Here is a 21,253-nt window from a genome sequence, read left to right on the forward strand (position 1 = left end):
CACACCTCGGTTCGCTTATTGGTTAACAAACTATAACACAATGTAAAACATTATTAAGGTATTAGACAGTAGCTGAGCTCCAAACGTATAAAAAGGTTTTAAGTCTAGTCCTAGTGTTAATAATGATGGGGTTAGACCTTTACTCAATAGAGTGTGACAGAAGCTACACTGGGCCTGAACGCACTAATGATGACGATGATCGCGTGCAATTATTAAAATAGTGGAAACATTATCAATACGATAATACGATCAGTGTTTGAAGGCGACATTGGAAGCCATAACTTTTTCCAATCTAGTGCTCACCACCTATTTCTTGCCCTCTCATGGGGTCCTTTGGCCCGCTTAGCTTTAGTGTTGGCCCTTCACAGTTTTCATAGACCAATTCCCATTCGGGTTTTAGACACTGTGGGCTGTTTTTATTTTGATGAATGTTTTGTGACAACTGTCTGACACTAGAGTGTGAAGAAAAGCTACGAAAACTATTCTGCATGTTGTCCTCGACGCGGTTAGAGCGGTTGTAAACCAAACACTACGCCCGGATTCCACCTTTTAAACCGATCCTTAACCTTATCCGCTCATTTCAGTGGTTCAGTGCTAGCTAAAAAACCAGTGAACCTCGAATCCGGCAGCGGGATATCTGTCCGAGCAAGCGGTTTGTAATGGGGTCTGAACATTCGGCATTACGGCAACATCAACAGCAGCAGCAGCAGCAACAGGCGGCAGCGTCGCAAGGCGCCGGTACACTGGATGGTGGTGCACTGCGCACCGGAAGTCTCCACCGGCACCCACCGAACCCGGGACAGTACCCAGCCGGTACGACAAGCTGCCGGTCGGGGCCGATGGCCGGCACGGCCGCGGGGAAGCTGCAGCGCGGCAACACGATTGCCGAGAGCGGGGTCGGCTTCGGAGTGCCGCACGAAACCGACTGCAGCTACGGCCTACCGTCCGCGGTGCCCTCTTCCGCCTACATCTGCGATTCGCGCCCCGTTTCACCGCCGATGAGCGTCTGTTCCGACTCGGATCTGCCATACATATCGTACACGGACAAACCGATCGGCGGTACGTAGTGGGCGTAGTGGGGGTGGGCGTAGTGAGTAGTCTGACACGACACCGCTTCTCTTTCAGATTCCCCCAAGCTACGCAACAAGCAGCAGGGGAAACAGGTAAAGACACCGCGACCGAACAGTGCCATCGTGATGAACCGGTCCGGCGCCGTGTCCCAGTCGTCCGCGCCGGAGCACGCCGACGGAGCGGAGCGCGGTAGGGTCCGGCTTGCCAGCAGTGGCAGGGCCGGGACCCACAGCATCGTCGTCGTAAAGTCGGCCACCGTGCGCGATGTCAGCATCGAAAAGGACGACGATATCGTGCGGCTACAGGTGCGGTGCGGTCATTATCTTAGTTTATATTGTGGAACAGGAGCGGGGGGGGGAGCTAATTAGGGAGGCCGAGGGAACTACGAATGGGTGCGTGTGTGTGCGGTGTGTGCTGCCTGTTAGCCTTGCTACAGATCAGGCAAACCGACGCCCACGCGGGACGTTGCCGACTCGCGGACGGTGAGCGGCTTTCGGGTGGCACCGCCATCTTCGGCGCCGCCGGCCCTATCCCCGCCATGGAAGTTGATGCTGGAGCGCAAGTGTCGCTGCGAGTGGCGCTTGTGTTCGGGTAGCCCCCCGCCGGCCCGCCCCGAACCGCTCGGGGACGATCGGCCGCTGTAGGTGGTTGAGCTCCGTTCGCTCGAGCGGCAGCTCGCTCCGTCTCGCTCCTCGGTGTCGTCGCCCACGCTGGCCGTTGCCAGCCACCCGTTGACGGCCCCGTGAAGGTCGGGCTGTTGGCGGGCGGCGACGGCGCCGCCGCCGGTGTCGACGTAGTCGTAGAACTCGATCGCCGACTGCATCGTGCTGAGCCGCTTCGCCCGCGCCCCCTCGCCCGTGTCCTCCTCCGACTGTTGGCGCAGGAACTGTTCGATGCGCCGCTTTTCGTTCGCCCGCACCCGCTCCAGCTCGCCGAACGTCGAATCGACCCCGTCGTAGAACTGAATGTTGGAACGGCGCACCGCATTCGGCACCCGGTCACTGGTGGCGGTTAGTGGTGGCGGCCCGGCCCGGTACGCCGGTTGGCCGTTTGGCTGAGACGTTTGGCCCGGTTGGTGGTGGCGCACACGGTTGATCGCAGGTGACTGCTGCAGCTGACTGACGGTGGGCGCATCGTCCGGTGCGTACTCATCGGGCCAGAAGAAGTGGGTCTTTTGCCGGTCGGGCCGCTCCGACGACGCCTTGTTGATCATACCCTCCGTTAGGCCGCTGAAAAATTTCTGCTGCGCCATCTTGGGTGTTGATTGGGTGGATAAAAATGGTCGCTGCTCAACTCCTCCAGCAGCAGCAGCAGCGGCACGTAGAGATCGCTTTCACCGACACGACGCGCACTACGAAGGGTTCATTGTTTTGCACGCGTTCGATTCGGCTCACTCCGCGCTCCAATTCGTGGAGCACACTTGCACTTGCTTCGATATGCACCGATGCAGCAGCGCGAGTGGTCTGCTTTTTCTGCCGTACTCTACACCTACACACAGCGGCGATACGGTATGGTGCGCGCACCCGCGCCCGTTACAGACAGACAGAATCACTCGTAAGACATCTCCGAAGACTGCCCACGGTTGGAAGCACTGACTCTTGGACACCGGACCGATCCGTACCATTCGACTATGCGCACCTGAGTGACCAGCTGGCGCAGCGCACGTTGCTCGGCTGCCCGGTGCCAACTTCGGGCCTCTCCCGAGCCGAGGACGAAACCGGTATGGAGGGGGCGCAGCACTGATTTGTTGCTGCTGAAGCTTAGACCCGTCGCGGTTTCGGATGGCTGCCGCCTATACTACTCCTACTCACGGCGGTACCTCGAAGAACTCGGAAGCCTCATTCTTTCCACCCTGCATCCGACCCCGGTGACTCCACTGCACAGGTTCCGGCGAAAACGTCCGGAAAGTACCCGCGGACAACGCAGGTGTTAGTTTGTCACTGTTGTCCTGTCGATGTCGGCTTTAACATTTTCTGCCTCTTGCAGGGTATTCCGATGTGCAGCGCACCACACCGCCCATGTTTTGGTATTGGTGGAGGCCCACGGCCCCCATCAAACCTCCCACACACGCGCGCGCGCGGGTGGTGACGGGTTTATTACATTGGCCGCATGCGTGCGTGGTGCTTTCGTTCCGGTAACACATTCTTGCAGAACGGTTGAGCAATCCCTGCCGAGAGACCCCAATTTGGTGGCACTCCGCACTCCGTGGGATCGTGAGTCTTACCGATCCGGCACCAAAACGGGCCATCGATGGCGGCGGCGCTTTACCGGCGCTCTCGTCCGTGGATCCGCGCGGAACTCGCGCGCGCGGATGGTTCGCGTACTTCGGCGCGACTTCGCGACCTTGTTTGGCTGTCGCGGCGGCGGCGTCACTGGGCGACCAGACTTCAAGGCCAACTAGTGTTTATGGTGTAAATACGCACACACACGCGCACGCGAACACCCACAGGTAACGCAAGCTACACGCCCACGCGCCGCCCCCTTCCCGGAACAAATGTGGCAGAGTGGATGATCGCGGTACCAAACACGAATCCCACTCGTCTCGCGAGGCGAGCCATTTCGCTTCCTCCTGTCGCTCGCGTGCGTTGCATAATAATGCGAGGGACCGTTGCAACCCCGAACCGAACCCGAAAAGTGGAGTGTGGTTTGGCCGCGGAAAACAAACATCGCCCGCCGAGGTCGAGCTGGTGTTGGTGCTGCACTCCGGCACCGCGGCTAGATTTGGGCGCCACGGCCGTGAGCAAACCCTCCGACTCCGATCCTGCACATTACGTCATCCGAGGCATCCGGGGTTATTATTAGAACCGACGGACGTTGACTACGGACGAGCCACACTGGGGGGTGGGGGACACTGGTGCTGTTGATGGCGTGTCGAAGTTTGGTTGAAATTTGGAAATTGGGAAGGGAGCTAGGGAACCGTGACGGTGTCTAATTATCAAACCCCACTTCCGCTCCGCAGAGTGTGCCGATGTTTCTGCCGGTCATGCGCGGCACCCTGACGCTACCGGCCAACCGGGATCCGGAGGTGCTGGAGCGCCTCCAGCCGGCCCATCTCATCAACATGTGCAGCCGGCTGCAGTCGCACTTCAACACCTGTGCCCTGCAGGTGTCGTCCAGGCAGCAGCAGATCACCAACAAGATCAAGGAGGTACACCACCACCACCACGGCCGTCGAATGTTGTGTCTGACCTTACTGGTTTTTCCGTTTTTTCTTCTCCTTCTCCACGCGCGCAGGTTGACCAGGAGGTCTCGAGCGCGCTGGCGCAGCTAGTACAAAAGCAGAAGCTGTACACGTCGTACGCGGAAACGTTTTCGAAGGTGCGCCAGGTGTCGCAGCAGCTGACCCGGTGCAACGACATCCTGAACCAGAACATCGAGAACATGGAGTATCTGAACAATCTGCTCGCCGTCGACGACCGCCTGGAGCCGTTCATGTGGAAGACTGAGTGAGACGAGCGGCGATACCGCCCCTTGAGAGTGGCTTTCGCCCCATCGGACAGTAACACGCGCCTCTCCGAAGTCCTGGCCAGCCTTTCGGGTAGGGTTCGTTCTTTAATGCTCGTGGCACGATGCTCTCGCCAGCGCGCAATTACAGTGCGTATCGCCTCGCGCTGCGTATCGTTTTACTCTAGCGAACCCTAACACGGTGATAATAAAGACACGCGCCCCCCGCTTCTTCGCGTACGCTACTGTATACCCTACACCCGACGCGTCTAGCAGCCGCAGCGCTCTAGACGCGCTGCCATCGAAAGAGAACCCAGCTGAGCAGGTAGTACGCCAGCAGCAGGGTCGCGAGCTGCAGGATGCGCTTAACCCACAGCAACCGGTGCAGCTTGGCACGGGCCTGCCCCAGGCTGTCGAGCTCGTCCTTCAGCACGTACCGGCGGATGCCGAGCATGTACGCCTCGATGTACGCCGGCCAATCGAGCCCGCTGACGTCGGTCCGGAACTCGGCCCCGTCCGCGTCCTGCCCGACCCGGGCACCGAGCCGGCGCAGGTTGTCGTTGCGGAAGGTCCACTCGTGCATCGCAAAGTACTCGCCGGTGTCGGCGGCCCGCTGGAACCGGCGCGCAATCTTGGCCATGATCGGCCGGGTGCCCTGCGCCCGCATCACCACGTCGAACAGGTAGGCCGGTAGGAAGTGCAGCAGCAGCTCGACCAGCTTGTGCACGGCCCGGTTGGTCCGGAAGCGGAAGCCCGGGTACAGCATCACGTACTTGGTCGGGTTGCGGACGGCGGACTGCTGCGTGAGGCGGCCGTACTCGTGCCACTTGATGCCGTTGATCTGGCCGGACGTACAGTTGTACACGCGCAGCGGTGCCGACGGGCAACTGCGAGGCGGATAGGAAACGGAACGGAACGGTCAGGTCAGAGTCGGGTCAGAGGCGACTCCGGGCGCGTCGCTTACCTCAGCTGGGTCTCCCAGGCCGCCGCGATCAGCGTGTTGCAGACGATGTCGACCGGGATGACGTCCATGGTGCAGCGCTCGTCGCACATGATGCTGCTGATCGTGCCCCGTCCGATCTCCATCATGATGCCTGTCGGGCGAATTGTGTAGAGATCGCGTCTGAATGTCAGTGAGTCAGTACCAAAACCCCACCAGTGGCTTACCGGTAATGCCGTACACGTTGTCGATCCAACCGGGGTACGGTTCCGCGACGGCTCCGGTTACGATCGAGGGCCGCACGATGCAGACGGGCAAGCGGCCGGCGTAGCCCGCCACCAGTTGCTCCGTGATCGACTTGGTCAGTGTGTACGTGTTCGGGTGCGTACCCTGGAGCTTGCTGGCGATCGCGTTCAACACTTCGCCCGGCAGCATCTGGACGCACTGGACGAACTGGTCCGGGTCCATCGGTGCCGGGTAGACCACCTCGTCGACCTCGCTCCTGCACGGGTTACTGTAGGCGGTCGAGACGTGGACTACACTCTGATGGATGGATGGATGTTAAGATGTAACTCGATGGAGCCTGCAGGCTGGAGTAGGAGGTTTGTTTGTACCTGTAGTTGGAGCATCTCCGCGCACAGCTCCAGCACCCGCTTGGTGCCGACGGTGTTGAGGGTGGCCGCCTCAGCCAGGGCCTCGTTGAAGCGGACGGTGGCGGCCACGTGGAACACGACGCTCACCTGCTCCAGCAGTGCCTGGTGGTCGCGCTCGGACAGCCCGAGCTGCGGCAACGAGATGTCACCGCCGACGCACACCACCTTCTCGAGCAGCTGGGGCGTCTTGGCCCGCAGCCGATCGAAGACCGGATGCCGCACGAACTCCCGGTACCGCTGCTCGCTTGACAGCCCGCGCTTCGGGCGCAACAGGATGTAGATGGTGCGCAGTCCACCGCACGCTCGCAACAGCTTCTCGATCAGCACCTTGCCCAGGAAGCCAGTGCCGCCCGTCACGAACACACAGCGGCCGTCGTAGAACGACCGGAGCGAGCCTGCCGTCGGTCCGCTGGCATCGGTTGGCCCAGCTTCCGGCACTTCGTTGTTGTTCAGATCGGTCACGACCGGTGCCGCCTTGTGCCAGGGTTTATCCACACCATCCTCGGTCGCCCCAGATGGTTGGGTTGCACAGATCATCGCGCGCGCGCCTTTGCCAGTCCAGTTCCAACTGGGTTCTGAAGGTAGTGTCTCCAGGCTTCCAACACCGACTGACCTGCCGACGATGATGATTTCCGCACTGGTTGATGGCCAATCGCCCTACTATCGGATCTGGCTACGCTCGGTTGACACGCTAATGACCTGGGACCTGCGAGCGTGAGAGTGGGTGGGAAGAGCATCAGGAATAGAGAGGGGTCAGGCAATAGCGCGCAGTTAATGAAGGCTTTGAGGGGCTCCGTCATCTCGCCAAGCTCACCCCACCCAATGGCACCATATATCTACGATCTTGTTCGTCCGGTCCAGTCTTCGTCCCCGGGCCCAGTCCCATCCCGGAGTCCAGTCCTGTCCCATCCCAACCCAGCTGGGAGCAGGTTTTTTGTGCCGTGGTGTCTCGTGTCTGTGCGTGTGTGTTTGTAGGTGTAGCCAAAGCGCGGCTGCATTAGAAGTGCTTTCCTGGCCAGCCAGCCAGCCAGCCAGCCAGCCAGATGCAACGAGATCCTACCCTGGTTACGATGCAATTGCACACACACACACACACAAACACAACGTTACGTAAGGCAGTTGAGGAGGTCGCCATGAGTCGGGCACATTCCCGGGCGTTGGAGGCTGCGTAATGATGGGGACTCTGGAGGCCCTCGGAGATGTGGTCATGTCACCGCCACCGTAGTATCGTAAAATCTGCACAATCGCACACACACACACACGCACGTACATCTGATGAAAGATGATCCATGTTCGTTCGCCAATGTTGCGTAACACACGGTTGGTAGCGCGCTGCCACACAGAACACAATGGGAGCGGACTTGGGGCGGCGGTATCTTGGACTTCTTGGACACTGGGTGAACTTGGAGGGTCTCCCGGGGGTGGGGAGTTTCGTTCGCGGAGTTTTCAGGCCCCGCTGAGTTCCCTTCACAGGCTCTGGCGAAACAGAACCCGTCTTCTTGTTCTTGGAACTTTCTGGAGAACCTTGCTTCCGAAACTCCGGACCCCCCGGGATATGATCTCCGGACCACACACGGGACCAAAGGCGGAAAGGTGTTCCTGAGGGACACTTCCTGTAGACGCTAGGTAACTTACGTGAGTGGCCTCTGCTGGTGGGATTCGCCTGGGATAGCTGGGTTGGGTCGGTCGGTCGGTCGGTTGATAGCTGGTATCGGTCGTGTCCTGTGTGTGTGGAGTGTGGAGCGGAGGCCCCGGCTACCGTTTTAGACCCCCTCCCCCCGCCACCCTCCCCGCCGGCCAGCTGGTGTTGCGTCCCCAAGCGTCCAACTCCAGCGATCCGGAGGAGTTCCGGGGATTCGGAGAGGTTGCAGAGGTTGATTGCGCACAGCGTAGCGTAGGGGCGCCTTCTGTCGTGCCGCTGGAAACCTCGGTTGTTGCTCGTTGGCTCCGTTTGATCCGTTTACGGCGCGTGCCGAAAGACAACTGACGGTGGCCGGACGGTGGCCCAGACCGAGTCGGCGACTCCGACACACGATGCGTTCTTCACCTAGAGGCTGCCTGAGGTGCAAGCACTTCGGAGGACACACACGGTGCTGGCGCAGCGGGCGCGCGGGCGCGCGGGCGCGAAACCGAAAGCCTTTTCCGTAGACCAGTTTTTCCACCGCCGCCACCGCCGTTGCCACCGCCCCCGGGTGGTGCTCGCCTAGCCCATTGCGGACCCCGCATATGCGCAATAGATGCGCGGGCTATAGCGTGCCAGGGCTCCGTGCCCGCGGTCCGAGTAGAGCCTGTCCACCGGGGCCACAGGCAACCCCACCTCCCCGTCCCGTCCCGCCCCCGCCCCCTCAGCCACCGGGACGGGAAGAAGTGCTGCGTTCGACGGCACCACCGACGAAAGGAAAAGTGCGGCTGGCGCTTACGCGATTGCGGAGGGATTGCGTCACAGTCTTTGGTGCGGTACGCCGGTATCCCCGCCGGTCCTTCGACGGCGACGGCGGCGGCGCCGAAGAAGAAGGATAGCCACACCGACACACACACACACTCGCACACACACATCGTGCGTGCGTGCGGGGGTCACAGATTCGCAAAAAAGGGTTTCGTGGCATGACGGCTTTGCGCTGCATCACCAGCGCATATAATGCATAATGCAAGCGATCCATTGGCCACCCAATCCGACCACAGCCAGCCAACCAGCCACTCTGCGCGGACGATCGATCGACCATCAACATGCGCATGCGCCCAGCGAGAGTGAGAGCGAGAGAGAGAGAGAGAGAGAGAGAGAGAGAGGGAGCCTCTAACAACAAGACCCACTCGTGTCGTGAGCCACGACGTTAGAGCCACAGGTTCCCTCCACATTTCTCCCCATTCCCCCATCCCCCTCCCACTAATCTCGTGGAATGCAACAACTGCAACTGCCACGCTTTCCACGCTTAGATGCATTTGCGAATCGTGTCCCCGGGATTGCATTTGGTGTGGCAGGCGGCATGAGTGCGCGTGCGCCGCAAGAGAAATTGCTCATGGAACGCCTTCGCCTCCGCCTTTCGGCGGTTCGGCGGCTTTTCTTTATGCTGTGCTAAGTGTACCGCGAAAGGGTTATCGCAACACAGAGCCGCCGCCAATGTGTGTGCCAACGTTTCGCATTGATTTGAAAAGGGGTCCGAAATATCTTCAGAAGTCAAAGCCCAGTAAGCAGAAGTATGTGACGCTACCAAACTAGTCTTAGCGAACAGAGGGTTTGGCTTGCGGGTTTGGCTTGATTCCGATTCCGGAAGGTTCGATACCAAAGCAGAAGAGTGGACACCGGTCGGCGGTCGCGGTCGGTGGCCACCTGTCAGTGAAAACAGCGCGCGCTGCGATAGGACATTTGGGCCAACTTTGGGCCAATAGCCCCTGGGAGTTCTGCGTTTACGCCTGGGTTGTGGTGACAAACCAGCTCTCTGTTGATCCACACGAAGAAGCGCCTCCAGAAGCTGAAAGTAGATCAGAAGGAGCCCTGCCCCTTCTGTAGAGAGTAGAGTAGAGTAGAGAATGATGATGAAGAATTGGCAGCATTTCTCGATCAGAATGCATGTCAGATCGTCAGAAACGGTTAGGAGTTGACCACACACCAGTTTCCCATCGTCTAAGTGCCGTGGGAATGCCGTTAGAATGAATTAAATATTAAAATGCCTTACGGGTTCCACGAGAATTGGAAAACAAGACATTGAAAGAAGGACAAGGTTCTTGTACCGAATCGTTACTGGTGATGAAAAGGGGAGTTCCTAAACCCAAAAAAGCCCTGGATACAGCCTGGCTAACCAGGTCCATCGCAACCAAAGCAAAATATTCATTGCGGAAAGGTTATACCGTGCATACGGTGGGATACGAAAGGCGTGGTGCACTACGAGCTTTCGGAACCTAATGAAATTATCGATGGACAATCCCATCGACAACAATAAATGCATGATTTGAAGCAAAGCTTTGGCCATAAGAATGGGATAAAAGACATGATAAGCTGATAAGCTGAGCTGATAAGACGCAAAACCGGTCAAAACCTATCCCGAAAATATCGGACGGGAAAATATCGGACGGGAATAGGTCTTTGATTGGATCGCTCCTAAAGATAAGAAATTCTATCGACACGGAGTGGAGCAACTACCTAAAAGATGGCAGAAAGTAGTAGCTAACGACGGACAATACTTTCATTCAGGTAGTCATACGTTTTGTGGTTGAAGCTAGATCATAAATGCCGAATAAAAATCGCACGAATTAATTGCTACACCTAATAGTTTGGCTTTATTGAAATAAAGTTTGCTTTTCTTGAGCGCTTTCGGCTCAATTTGCTGAAAACTATCCACGATTTAAGGGGAAAGTTTACTTTGGTTCGATCACTCGATTGCCTTGGTTGCGGGCTTTCGTCCTTTCTTTCGATCTTCGATAGTTGGATTCCGTTGGAAAAAAACTATCCGCCGCCCCTCTCTCTCACATCCGGAAGCGCCTCGTTTTTCTGCACAAAACCTGTGACAAAGGTGTGACAAAGTTGAGGGAGAAAAAACTCTCTCTCTTCACTGACTGAACGTCAGACCGTGCTCCGTCTCGTGGAGCTGCCCGAGCCGATGCCGCCAGCGGTCGGGAACGTCGCGGAGCAGCAGCGTCGCGCCAAGCCGGGTCACCTCGTCGGCCAGGTCCTTCAGCGCCTTCGCCGCACTATAGTCCAGCGCCACCAGCCGCCCACAGTCCAGGACAATCGCCACGGTCGGGTCTTCGTCGTCGCCGGCCGCCGCTTCCTTTGCCGCCTCCTCAGCCGCTGCCATTTCGGCCAACACCAGAGTCCGGAGGCGATCGACGCTCGTGTACAGCAACCCGTGCTCGGGGCGAACCCGCCGGAAGCTGAACCGCTGGCGGGGCTCGTGTACCGTTTCGCAGTGACAGCGCGGCCAGATCGACACCCGCAGTGGTTCGAGCAGGCTGACCGCCATCCCGCACAGCAGCCCGACCTCGACGCTGGCCAGCAGACACACGCCGAAGCACACGGTCCACGCGAGCAGGTCGGTGGGGGACCCGGTGCGCCGCAGGCGGGCCACGATCGGTAGGTCAAGCATCGGGGCGACGGCGGCAATCAGCACGGCAGCCAGCGTGGCGCGCGGAATGTAGTAGAAGTACGGCGTCAGCACCCCGAGGGCGAGCAGGGTGGCCAGGGCACAGTAGAGACCGGCCAGCGGCGTCCGGACTCCGCTCGCGTGGCTGATGGCCGACCGGGTGAAGGCTCCGGTGGTGGGCATGGCGCGGAAACACGAACCGATGATGTTGCACAGCCCGAGTGCGATCAGCTCCTGCGTGGCGTCCACCGCTTGGCCGGAGGCTTGATACGGAGGCGAGGGGGGCAGTAGTAGTAAAGGAGCGCGGGTGAGCGTAAGGTAGCGGGGACTCACCGAACGCTTTGGCAATCGCCACGTTGGCCAAGATGGCGACGAGCGGTACCAGCAGCAGCCCGTCGCCCAGCTCGACCGCCATCTCGACGAAGCCCACGGTCCGGTTACCGACGCTGCTGGTGACGTGCGTCGGTAGCTCGAACGTTGGGATGCCCGGCTCGACGGTCCCCGAGAGTCGCCAGGGTGTGGCCCCGGACGTGGAGTCACTGTCCACTGGCGTCGTCCAGTAGAAGGAGACGATGGCGCACGCAAGGACAACGAGCGCATTCCGGGCAAGGGATACGTACCAAAGCGTGCGACGCCATCTGTCGGCAGTTCCGCGTACCTTGGGCAGTTGCTGGAGCGCTACGAGCGCAACGAGGCACACCGCACCGAGGGCGGTATCGGGACCGGACGCTTCCGGTAGCTGCCTGGTCACATCCAGCAGCGTGCCGAAGAAGCCACTGCCGGTGCCGCGGGACAACCCGAGCAAGTTGCGCAGCTGCGACCCGATAATGATGAGCGCGGTGGCCGAACTGAAGGCGGACGTGACCGGGACCGAGATTAGGCAGACGAGGAACCCGAGCCGCCCGACCCCCATCGCCAGCTCGACGAGCCCCGCGGCAAACGCGAGCACCACCACGTACTCGGCAGGCCGGCCCGCCGTGTACTGGTACGTGAGCAGCGCCATCAGACTGGTCGGTCCGATCGACACCTCCTTGACGGTGCCGAGAAACACGTACACCAGCGATCCTGGGGAGCGTGGGGAGCGTGCACCAGTCGTCACGGTCACACAGACTGAGTCGTCGGGTCGCTGACTTACCCATGAAAGCCGCGTACAGACCGTACTGCGACGGAAGACCCGCGATGGTCGCGTACGCCATGCTCTGCGGGATGATGGTCAGACCGAGCGTCAGGCCGGCGATCAGATCGGCCACACCGTCGGCCCGATCGTACCGTCGAATCCAGCCCAGTATCGGTAGCCGGCGCTGGATTGGGCCACAACGCCCCACAAGCCCTTTCCACACGCCCCGAACGGAGCGCCCCCCGGGAGGAGTACCGGTGGCATCCGGTGACTTCCGGTCAACGTAGGAGAAGGTACGGCCCTTCAGAGTTTGCAGTTCTTCCGGTTCTTCCGCCATCGTCGGAGGATAGTGAGCTTTCTAATCACACATACACACACACACACACACGCACATTCGACGGAAGTCAACCAGAGTTCAAGACCAGGCTCAGTTCCTCTCGACTCGAATTGAACTACGTTCAATATCGCAGCGAAGGGCTGCGCGATTGTCACCAGAGTGGTTCCCAAGCCAAGTGGTCCAGAAGGTACCCCCCTTGCCTGGGTGGGGACGGGGTGCCGGGCTACCGCCCTGCGTGTGTTTGTTCAGCGAGATGGCATCTCTCACGGGAGAGAGAGAGCTATCCGGCAACATCTTGTGGGAATCTGCCGTGTTATCAATGAGGTCGCCGCCATTCTCATTTGGTTATCTTTGTGCCAGATTGGATGTTTGCAGTCCGTCGTGCAGTCGCGTCTGGCTCGAAATACGAAACGGTTCAATCATCTCACCCACCACATATCTCATAGTGATGATGAGGGGCATAGAATAAGGCTAAATGGATGTTTGTCTGCACCCGCGAGTGTGTTCGCGAGTCGGCACCTACACCTACTCTTCATCGCGTTTACCCAACTGAGTTTGCGTCCGGGGGAGGGGGGGCGTGCGACGTCACAACAGCACCATTTGGCGGTACTTCGCCAGATTTCGGTATAAACCCCCCCCCCACCGCGAACAGCGTGTTCTGTGGAATACACACGCTTCGCATCATTTCCTCCCGCTCCCAGCAGGCAGTTCCCGGGACTAGTTACTCGAATGTTAGCCGGTTTTTGTAGCACCGAAGTACACCAAGTTTTGTTGAAAGACTGCCCCACTTAGAATCAGGAACAATTGAATTGGCTCTATCTCGAGGTTCGTTTGACTTAGGAAACATGTCAGCGTGTCAAAATGAAGGTATTTTATTGTGCTTTTTGAGAAGAATTTCAGAACTTTATTTTGTCGGTTGTCGGATGAAATCGCGAACATTCTGTGGCATGCGCGCCATCTTCTGGTCAGGTCCTCAGCGGCCAATTTGTTCCAATCTCTCGCCATCTCTTGCCAGCATCCCGCATCACCTTTCCAGTCTTCTGCAACTTCAGCGCGTGTTGTAGCGACTAGGTTTTGTCCTTAAGTGTCCTGTTTGGATGCTTGCACATGCAAGGAAAGAACAGTAGCCTCTTCGTAGACAGATCCTCTTCGTAGCACTGAAAGTCGAATGTTTACTAAAGACATAGCTGTCAACACATTTGAAATCCGCTGCTAGAAGACGCACATCTTTTCCCGATTCTAAGTGGGACAGGCTTTACTCGCTTTGACAGTGTTTAGTACATGCCATCGGTTGCCGAGCACACTTCCGACCGACTTGACCCGGTCCGAATAAAACACCCACAGAAACGCGAATACCGTCAGATACCATTTGGGGCGTTGGGTTGTACGTATATTTTATTGCGTCTCTCTCTCTGTCTCGACTGTTGCTCTGTCGGCTGTATGTTTCGTCAGTTAGTAAAGGGGGTGTTCCGCGGGTGTTATTGCACACAATGTCTGATAACTGTGTGTGTGTGTGTGTACGTGTGTGTGTCTGGATTTGAGTGCATGTGATATGTATGTTTTTCTATCCCTATCCGTTCCGTAGTAGGCAAATGCTCCTTGCTCTATCATCAGAGCACCATCACTACATCGAGTGATCCTGATCTAATGTGGTGGGGACTGCGGTGGGGAAAGTATCTGATGGCTGATCTAATGGCGTGACCGTCCCTGCTCCCTAAAACACCCTAATACCACCTCGCCGTCGCCGCTCACCGGCGCGGTGACTCTAGAGATGCGGGACCGGGAATACACCACCGCCGCCGCCGCCACCGAACACCCCACCCCAGGACCCCCTCCTTCTCCAGCTCCTCCGCACTAGTGGGCTAGCGTACTTTTTTGCTGATCTGCTCGATCAGTGTGTCGACCCGTTCGCTTTTGCCCTTGAAGTTCTTCGGGTGCGGTCCGATCATCTGCACAAACTGGGGCACATCCGGTGAGACCTGAGGGTGCGGGTAATTAAGGGAAAAAGTTAGATGGTGGTGGTGGTGTTGCTGTTGGTGGGTCCTGGTACCTGAACGAACTTGGCCAGTGCCTTCATCGTGCGGAAGAGGTGCTCCTCGTTGGGTGCGTTGTTGAAGAACTGGAGCAGCGCCATCGATATCTCGACCGCCACGTCGTCGAACACGACCGTCTTCACCTCCTTGCAGGCAACGTTGTGCACGAGCGCCGTACCGATGTCCTGCAACCGGGGGCAGGTGGCGAGCAGACAGTGGACGGCCACCTTCGTCGTCGCCCGGATGTTGGACGTCGTCTGGCCGTTGTAGCTCCACTCGGAGATGTACAGCAGCCACTCGGACGCGTTGTTGTTCTCGAACAGGTTGCACATCTGCACAGGCGAGAGCGAGGGCGGTTGTCAGTCAGAGGCGGGGTGGCAAGGAACGGATGTGGTGTTTTTGGAGTAAGGCTACTTACGAACAGTGCGATCGACTGCTGCTCCTCCGGTGGATGGCGATCGATGTCCTGGGCGAAGTTCATCAGCACGTGGTCCTTGCGGTCCTGGTGCAGCAGCAGTATGATGTCCTCCTTGAGGGCGGCATTGGCGAGCGCCCGGAGCAGGTGGACGCGTACGTCCGTCGAGAAGCACTGCTGGTCGCGGAAGATACGCCCGACGAACACCAGGAAGCAGTCGCCGAACGTCCAGGCGCCCTCGCCCAGCAGCAGGTACTGGTGCAGCTGGTCGACCGCTTCCTGTTCCTCCTCCGACAGCTTACCGTCCACGAAGTCCACCAGCCGTTCCAGCTCCAGCTTCGACTACGAGAGACACGGGAGAGAGATATAGAGTACGCGGGAGATACAGGGAGGGGTCGGTCGGGAAAAAAACCGGGGTGGACTTACATCGACCTCGGTGAAGATGATGGGCGGCTCACGGTTGCGCTTTCGTTCTTCCTCGGCCATCCGCTCCGCTTCCTCTTCCTCGAGAACCTTCTGTGAGGGCAGCAGCGGCTGGGAGCCGTTGGTAACCGCCGTGCCACCCGCCGGTTCCCCGTTGGTGCTCCCATTCGCGTCCGCCTCCGTGTCCGACATGCTCCCGTCCGGACTACTGCGCCTCTAGTCTAGTTGCTTCGCTTCTCGCGTGCTACTCAAATGCAAATGAACCAAGCAGAACCTCGTGTCAGGAGTTCTCGCTCCGTCGTCTGTTCGGGGTGTTAGGAGCTCGGGGTAGGGACCAGCGTCCAATTCCACCATCACCAGCACGGGGTGAGAAGGTGAATCAGGCGCATCAGCACCGGTGCGTGGGACCCAAAGGACAGTGATTCATCTCACACCAGGCCAACCAACCAACCGGCACAGCAGCCTGAGTGTTGTGTTTTTCTGGTGGCGTGTGCGTTCCTAGCTAACCAGCCTCGCTTCCTGGTTTTCTCCTCACTGTCTCTCTCTCTCCCTTTCTCCCTCTCTCCTTTTAGCTCCCTCTCTGTTTTGTGTGCTTTGCGACGACGAACGCGTAGCGCGCACCATTTATTAACCTTTACGGCTGAGCGAATTGTGTAGAACACCAGCGGCAGCTACTCTCTCCGGTGAACCAGGTGCTATAAATAGTCAGTGTGTCAATGTGTGGCAGCGCTCACGTATGTGTGTCCGCTCTGTTCGCTGCTTGCTTTGTGACCAGAAAATTCTTGCTCTACTTTGCCCCCACCCCCCCAGCCCATACTACGAGCCCCCCGCTAAACCGCGTGATCCACCGACTGCCGGTGACGACTGCACAGAAGAAAGAATCCGCCGAAAGGGCATCACCAGCATCGGAGTTCATCGCCTACGGAGTCCATCAGCAGCTCGTGTGGATCCGTGTCTAAACAACGACCGCAGTTAGCCGCAGTTGGAGTGTTGGAGTTGGACCTCCCAAGAAACCACATCCTGCCATGTCCGGGTTTCCCGCCTCCCTCGCTGCGACTATGGACTGGATGCCGGACTCGACTACTACACTGCCTATTTTTAGGGAACCCCGAACCTCTAGCCGATCGGTCGTTGGCTCCTAGCCGCTCCGGCCAGTACGTGTGAGGGGACACATTGAACCACACAGGCACACCACTATACGCGTGTTTTGCCGATTGTCACAGCACCGCACGCACGCACGAACGCACCTCCACGGCACGGCAGCGGTTGATTACGCGCGGTGGTTGATTGTCAAGATCAGGAGGTTGCTGAGCGATCAGTTACAGCACACGGACGGATTGATAGGGGGAGGCAGGGTGGCCGACAGCAACATTACACCGACCGACCGACCAGCGATGGGCAGGAACCCGGGGTTACCCACACGGCGAACCGGTAAAACCGCTACAAACCTACAACACTCCTCTCCGTGTACAGCTATCCGCTATCCGGCCGACTCACTGTGCACTAGCAGCCACGAGGCGCAGCTTGTTGGGGAGGACAATTTGGGGCAACGAAGCGTTATGCACAGCAGCGACACAGCAACTCCTTGTGACTAGCGCCGGTGATCCGCTGCTACTACTACTGCGCTCTGGACACGCGGTTGCCCGAGACCAGACCGGATCAGGAGCACGAGAATGACAGAGAGACAGAGAGAGAGAGAGAGAGAGAGACAGAGACATACGGGAAAGGGATTCTCTGGCAACGGAATCGGGAAAATAAGCCGGCCGCGCTGTAGGCGGCGCGCCGGCGCGCCGGCGCATCAGGATCGATCAAGCCCCAGACTCTCGGGTAGTCGTGTCGTTGGGCTGCATTGCATTCAGCACCGCGTGCCTACGCATCGCATCATCATCCCTACAGCTGTAGGCCGAATTATTTCTTTTTCACGATCCACACGATCTTCACACGATCTCGACGATTGGCTCCTCTGCCATTAGCCGGCAACCACAACCGCCGACCCACACGGCGGATCTGGCCTACACGATCCACACGAACGAACGAACACCGTAAGAACACCGTGTTCCTTCTTCGTTTTTATTGACAAAATAACTTTAAAATGGCGTCATTGAATGGGACCTTTTACTGGCTCACCTGGAAACGCCATAGCCATTAGAAGTGTAGTCCTCCGAAAGGGGCCCTTTTGGAGTTTTTTGTGGAAGAAGACACGATTTAAGTAAAGAGAACCCCCACGCATATCGTCAATTTTTGGCACCGTAGCAAGTTCGTGTGCTGAACCCATCCATGGACAATGTACGTTTGATTTCGTGATCCCTGTGACTTCCCTGTGTCACCGTTATTAAAAACGATGATGGACATCCACACCGCACTACTAAAGATTATTCTACGGGCACCGATCACGATAAAACAAAACGCAATCGAATCTTTGATGCTCTGTATTTCTGCTCCTCTAGTTGATGCCTAAAATTTGTTACTTGCATTGCTGCCTAACTAATCGCAATCAGTAACTGGCAGATGAGGCCAGTGAGTCAAAAGGAATGTCCGATAAATTTATCATAGACTTTCCATTGTTTAATTATCTCAAGAGGAATAACGAAACCAGCACAAAACGTCTGCTAGTCAACGAACAAACCGTTCTAGACTTAAAGCAACCAATTATAGTTATAGCTGCGACTATGTTACGCTATTATCATATCATCAGATAACTATCCGTCTGCGCTGCACCGATTAATGGGTTTCTATGCGAAAAACGGCAGTTCGAACCCTCACCCTTCTGAGTGCGCTAATGGTTTTCGTTAATTTCACCTGGAAGAAGGCCGCCCAGTTTCGTCCAATATGTGTCCCCACACGCCTATGCACTGCCGAAGGTTCAAATGCTTTATTTGGCAGCGCCAAAAATAGTCACAAACCACGAAAATACGGCCAGTGACACTACACCGGCGGGGGCACAGGATCACACTTCGTGTACGAGGCAGGAAGACGGACGACGGACGGAAAAACCAGCCGGTGCCTGCTGCAATGGAACGGAAAAAAACGTACCAATCGTGCTCTTCAGACGTATCCAGATCCAGGTGTGCAACGGTCAATAAATTGTCATATTATTATTATTATTTATTAGCTTCTTTTTCCTTTTGGTTATTGGAAAAACAGCGTAATACTTTCCGATGCTTGAACACTTTATTTGAAAGGTTGATTCACCAAATTTATTTCACCAAAATACAATTGTGGTTGCAGAAAATTCGGAAATATGATAAACTTTTTTCCAAAGTGGTAGGTCTTCAACTCAAACGGTACGATATTTGAAAACCTCATTTCCACCTAGGTGGCTTTGTTAATAAACAGAATTGTCGCTTTTAAGGGGTTTGGAAAACCCACACGTTGTGCAAGAGAAGCCTATGCATCCAAAACCAGTTACTGTTTGGTGCACATTTTGGTCTGGCGGCATCATCGGCCGCCGTATGAACGAATGAAGAACGAGCCGCCGGAACCGTCAAAGGTGTACGCTAGCGAGCAATGTTGGCTGATTGGTTCGTTGGTAAAATTGAAGATGAAAACTTAGCCGACATTTGGTTTCAATCAACCTTCAACCTTCAACCATTCAAGCATCGAAAAATATTAAGCCATTTTTATTTTATAACCAAATGAAAAAACAGAACCTTCAATGGGCCACCCTAAAAACGGGCAGAGCCGCATTCAGCACCAACTTAAAGTTTTGCACTCAAGTTGCTCAAGTTACTCGCTTAGAAACCGACAAACCGGTACATCGCAAACGGATGATCTACGGACGAGCCGCACGAACCTGAATTGCCATAGTTGCAATGCCGATTACCAATAAGTTGTGCTTTTCAGATGCCTGCTAAACGCAGATGTGTCGCAAAAACGCATAAATAACCTGGAAACCCGTTGAGGTAGAGAGCGCGAGCGATAGAAGACACTTTAATGCGAATATATATTTATATATATTATTTATCATGCCAAAAAACGCTGACTGAATATTATGAATTGTACAATAAGAGAACGGCACGGTTCGGTGTGCATTGAGTCACTTATGCATTTATATGAACATATATAAACACACACACATAGAGACAAGAAAACGAACAGAGTCCCGTTGCATGAATTTAATTCAAAATGTGTATGAATTCGTTTTATAGTTTGTGGTTTGTCGCAAAATAGTTCAACAACTTGCGTTTTCGCATACCTAGACGCAACTATTGGAACTTCTTTGTGTTTAAAGAAAGTTCAACAAAGGTTTTGGATTGTTTCCCTTGCTTCTTTCCTTAGCGGCCATGAAATAAAAAAAAACCTAACTAACATTTATCCACCGCTCATCCGACACTCGCGGCTAGTAATATGGTAAAATCATAATCAAAAACTAGAATCGGCTAGTAATGAAGAAAAAAACGAACAAACCAACTTTCCATCGTTTTTCCGGTCTTCACGCAACTAAAATTTACTCTTAACGTTCCTTTGCTGTCATTTCGTTTGCTTCCACTTTTTCCTTTCCATAAGGCACATTTCAATGTTGCAACGGCTCTGTCAGCAACCCTTGTATCTGCCACTACTTAACGCTAAAATAGCTGATTTTGCTGCACGTGAGCATACGCAGTTTTGCGGATAAGTTTTCCGAGTTTATTTCCTTTTTAGTCATTGTTTTTATTGTTTTCTTGATTATGTTTAATTGTACCCAAAACTATCTACAGTTCGCTTGCTTGCATCCGCGCCGTTGCACTGTTTCGGTTGGCCTCCTTTATTCTTCAATAAACATTTTCCTTTCGTATATTTCGCACTTCGATTTCTCTGTCCTTCCGCGTTTGCATTTGTTGCTTTTTTATTTTCTATTTCAATTTGTTTAACAAAGCTTTAACAAATCCAACAAGATTAACTAAGGGCTGGTTGGTCGAGGCCACTCCTCGTTCTTCTCAGCGTTCTAGTAACTTCTTCTCCCCCGTCCTTATATAGTATGAGATATTAACGGTTTTAAACACTGATGCGACAGACTTGTCCCAACTGATTTGTACCCAAAGCTTTTGTTTTATCGTTGCTTAGGATTAAATTTAATGATCAGATTAGATTAGATTACATTTAAGATTCAAATGTGACGAAAATGAGCACTCTATCAAAAGGGAGTGAACACAGAGAAAGGCACTTTTCAAATACAACCGGCGCTTGTTTACGATGCGATAAAATTGAGAGCTAATGCGGTGGCTGACCACTGTTTGCTTCCTGCAGGGATGACCCGAACGAAAGCAGGGATTGATGTGCAACGAAAGCAACAAAAAGGCGCCGAGAAGGAATTAGAAGCGGTACATCAATGATAACGCCGCATACTCGCTAGCAACGTCATATTCAAGCGAATTAGGAATCGTTGTAATAATAATAATAATAATATTAATAATCATAGTAATGACTAATATTAATAATGATCGTTATAAAAATATAATAATTAGTATTAAAATAAGTATATATAACAACATTTGTCTGAAAATTGTCACTATTGCACGTTTGGATTTGACTCTTAAAACAAACAGTTAGATGAGCACTCGCAACTCGTCTTTGTCGACCGAATATGGTTGACTGAGTCTAAGTTGTAGTATTGTTGGGTGAGAGGGGCGGTGGCTATTTATCATCTTCGTTCCATCTATTCAATTTGTTGGTGTCCTGGTCGTCATCGTCATTTGTTCTGTATCGGGTTTTCTTTTCCTAGCTAGACTTTTACCTTCGGTTTTGTCTTCTTCCTCGACTTCC

At 55.3% G+C, this 21,253-nt stretch overlaps 5 protein-coding genes across 5 annotated transcripts; 1 reads left to right on the forward strand and 4 right to left on the reverse strand.

Moving 5' to 3' along the window:
- The first annotated feature begins 655 nt into the window (after positions 1-655).
- On the forward strand, positions 656-4,743 carry LOC128274038 (uncharacterized). The gene is made up of 4 exons (XM_053012126.1): positions 656-1,059; positions 1,126-1,376; positions 4,031-4,219; positions 4,306-4,743. The coding sequence occupies exons 1-4, from the start codon at positions 660-662 to the stop codon at positions 4,519-4,521; spliced, it is 1,056 nt and encodes a 351-aa protein (XP_052868086.1). The 5' UTR covers positions 656-659; the 3' UTR covers positions 4,522-4,743.
- Positions 1,492-2,929, reverse strand: LOC128274049 (uncharacterized). Its single transcript, XM_053012138.1, has one exon. The coding sequence runs from the start codon at positions 2,321-2,323 to the stop codon at positions 1,502-1,504; it is 822 nt and encodes a 273-aa protein (XP_052868098.1). The 5' UTR covers positions 2,324-2,929; the 3' UTR covers positions 1,492-1,501.
- LOC128269721 (putative fatty acyl-CoA reductase CG5065) lies at positions 4,689-6,645 on the reverse strand. The gene is made up of 4 exons (XM_053007117.1): positions 6,070-6,645; positions 5,683-5,998; positions 5,480-5,609; positions 4,689-5,402 (listed from the first exon to the last, which is right to left on the reverse strand). The coding sequence occupies exons 1-4, from the start codon at positions 6,643-6,645 to the stop codon at positions 4,802-4,804; spliced, it is 1,623 nt and encodes a 540-aa protein (XP_052863077.1). The 3' UTR covers positions 4,689-4,801.
- Positions 6,646-10,652: 4,007 nt separating this feature from the next.
- Positions 10,653-12,640, reverse strand: LOC128269729 (sodium-independent sulfate anion transporter-like). Its single transcript, XM_053007131.1, has 3 exons — positions 12,322-12,640; positions 11,520-12,251; positions 10,653-11,449 (listed from the first exon to the last, which is right to left on the reverse strand). The coding sequence occupies exons 1-3, from the start codon at positions 12,638-12,640 to the stop codon at positions 10,653-10,655; spliced, it is 1,848 nt and encodes a 615-aa protein (XP_052863091.1).
- Positions 12,641-14,464: 1,824 nt separating this feature from the next.
- Positions 14,465-17,105, reverse strand: LOC128267844 (uncharacterized). The gene is made up of 5 exons (XM_053004794.1): positions 16,960-17,105; positions 15,515-15,755; positions 15,092-15,430; positions 14,691-15,005; positions 14,465-14,619 (listed from the first exon to the last, which is right to left on the reverse strand). Exons 2-5 carry the CDS (start codon positions 15,701-15,703, stop codon positions 14,503-14,505), a joined length of 960 nt encoding a protein of 319 aa, XP_052860754.1. The 5' UTR covers positions 15,704-15,755; positions 16,960-17,105; the 3' UTR covers positions 14,465-14,502.
- Positions 17,106-21,253: the final 4,148 nt, after the last annotated feature.

This window comes from Anopheles cruzii, chromosome X (assembly GCF_943734635.1).
Source record: "Anopheles cruzii chromosome X, idAnoCruzAS_RS32_06, whole genome shotgun sequence".
NCBI lineage: Eukaryota > Metazoa > Arthropoda > Insecta > Diptera > Culicidae > Anopheles > Anopheles cruzii.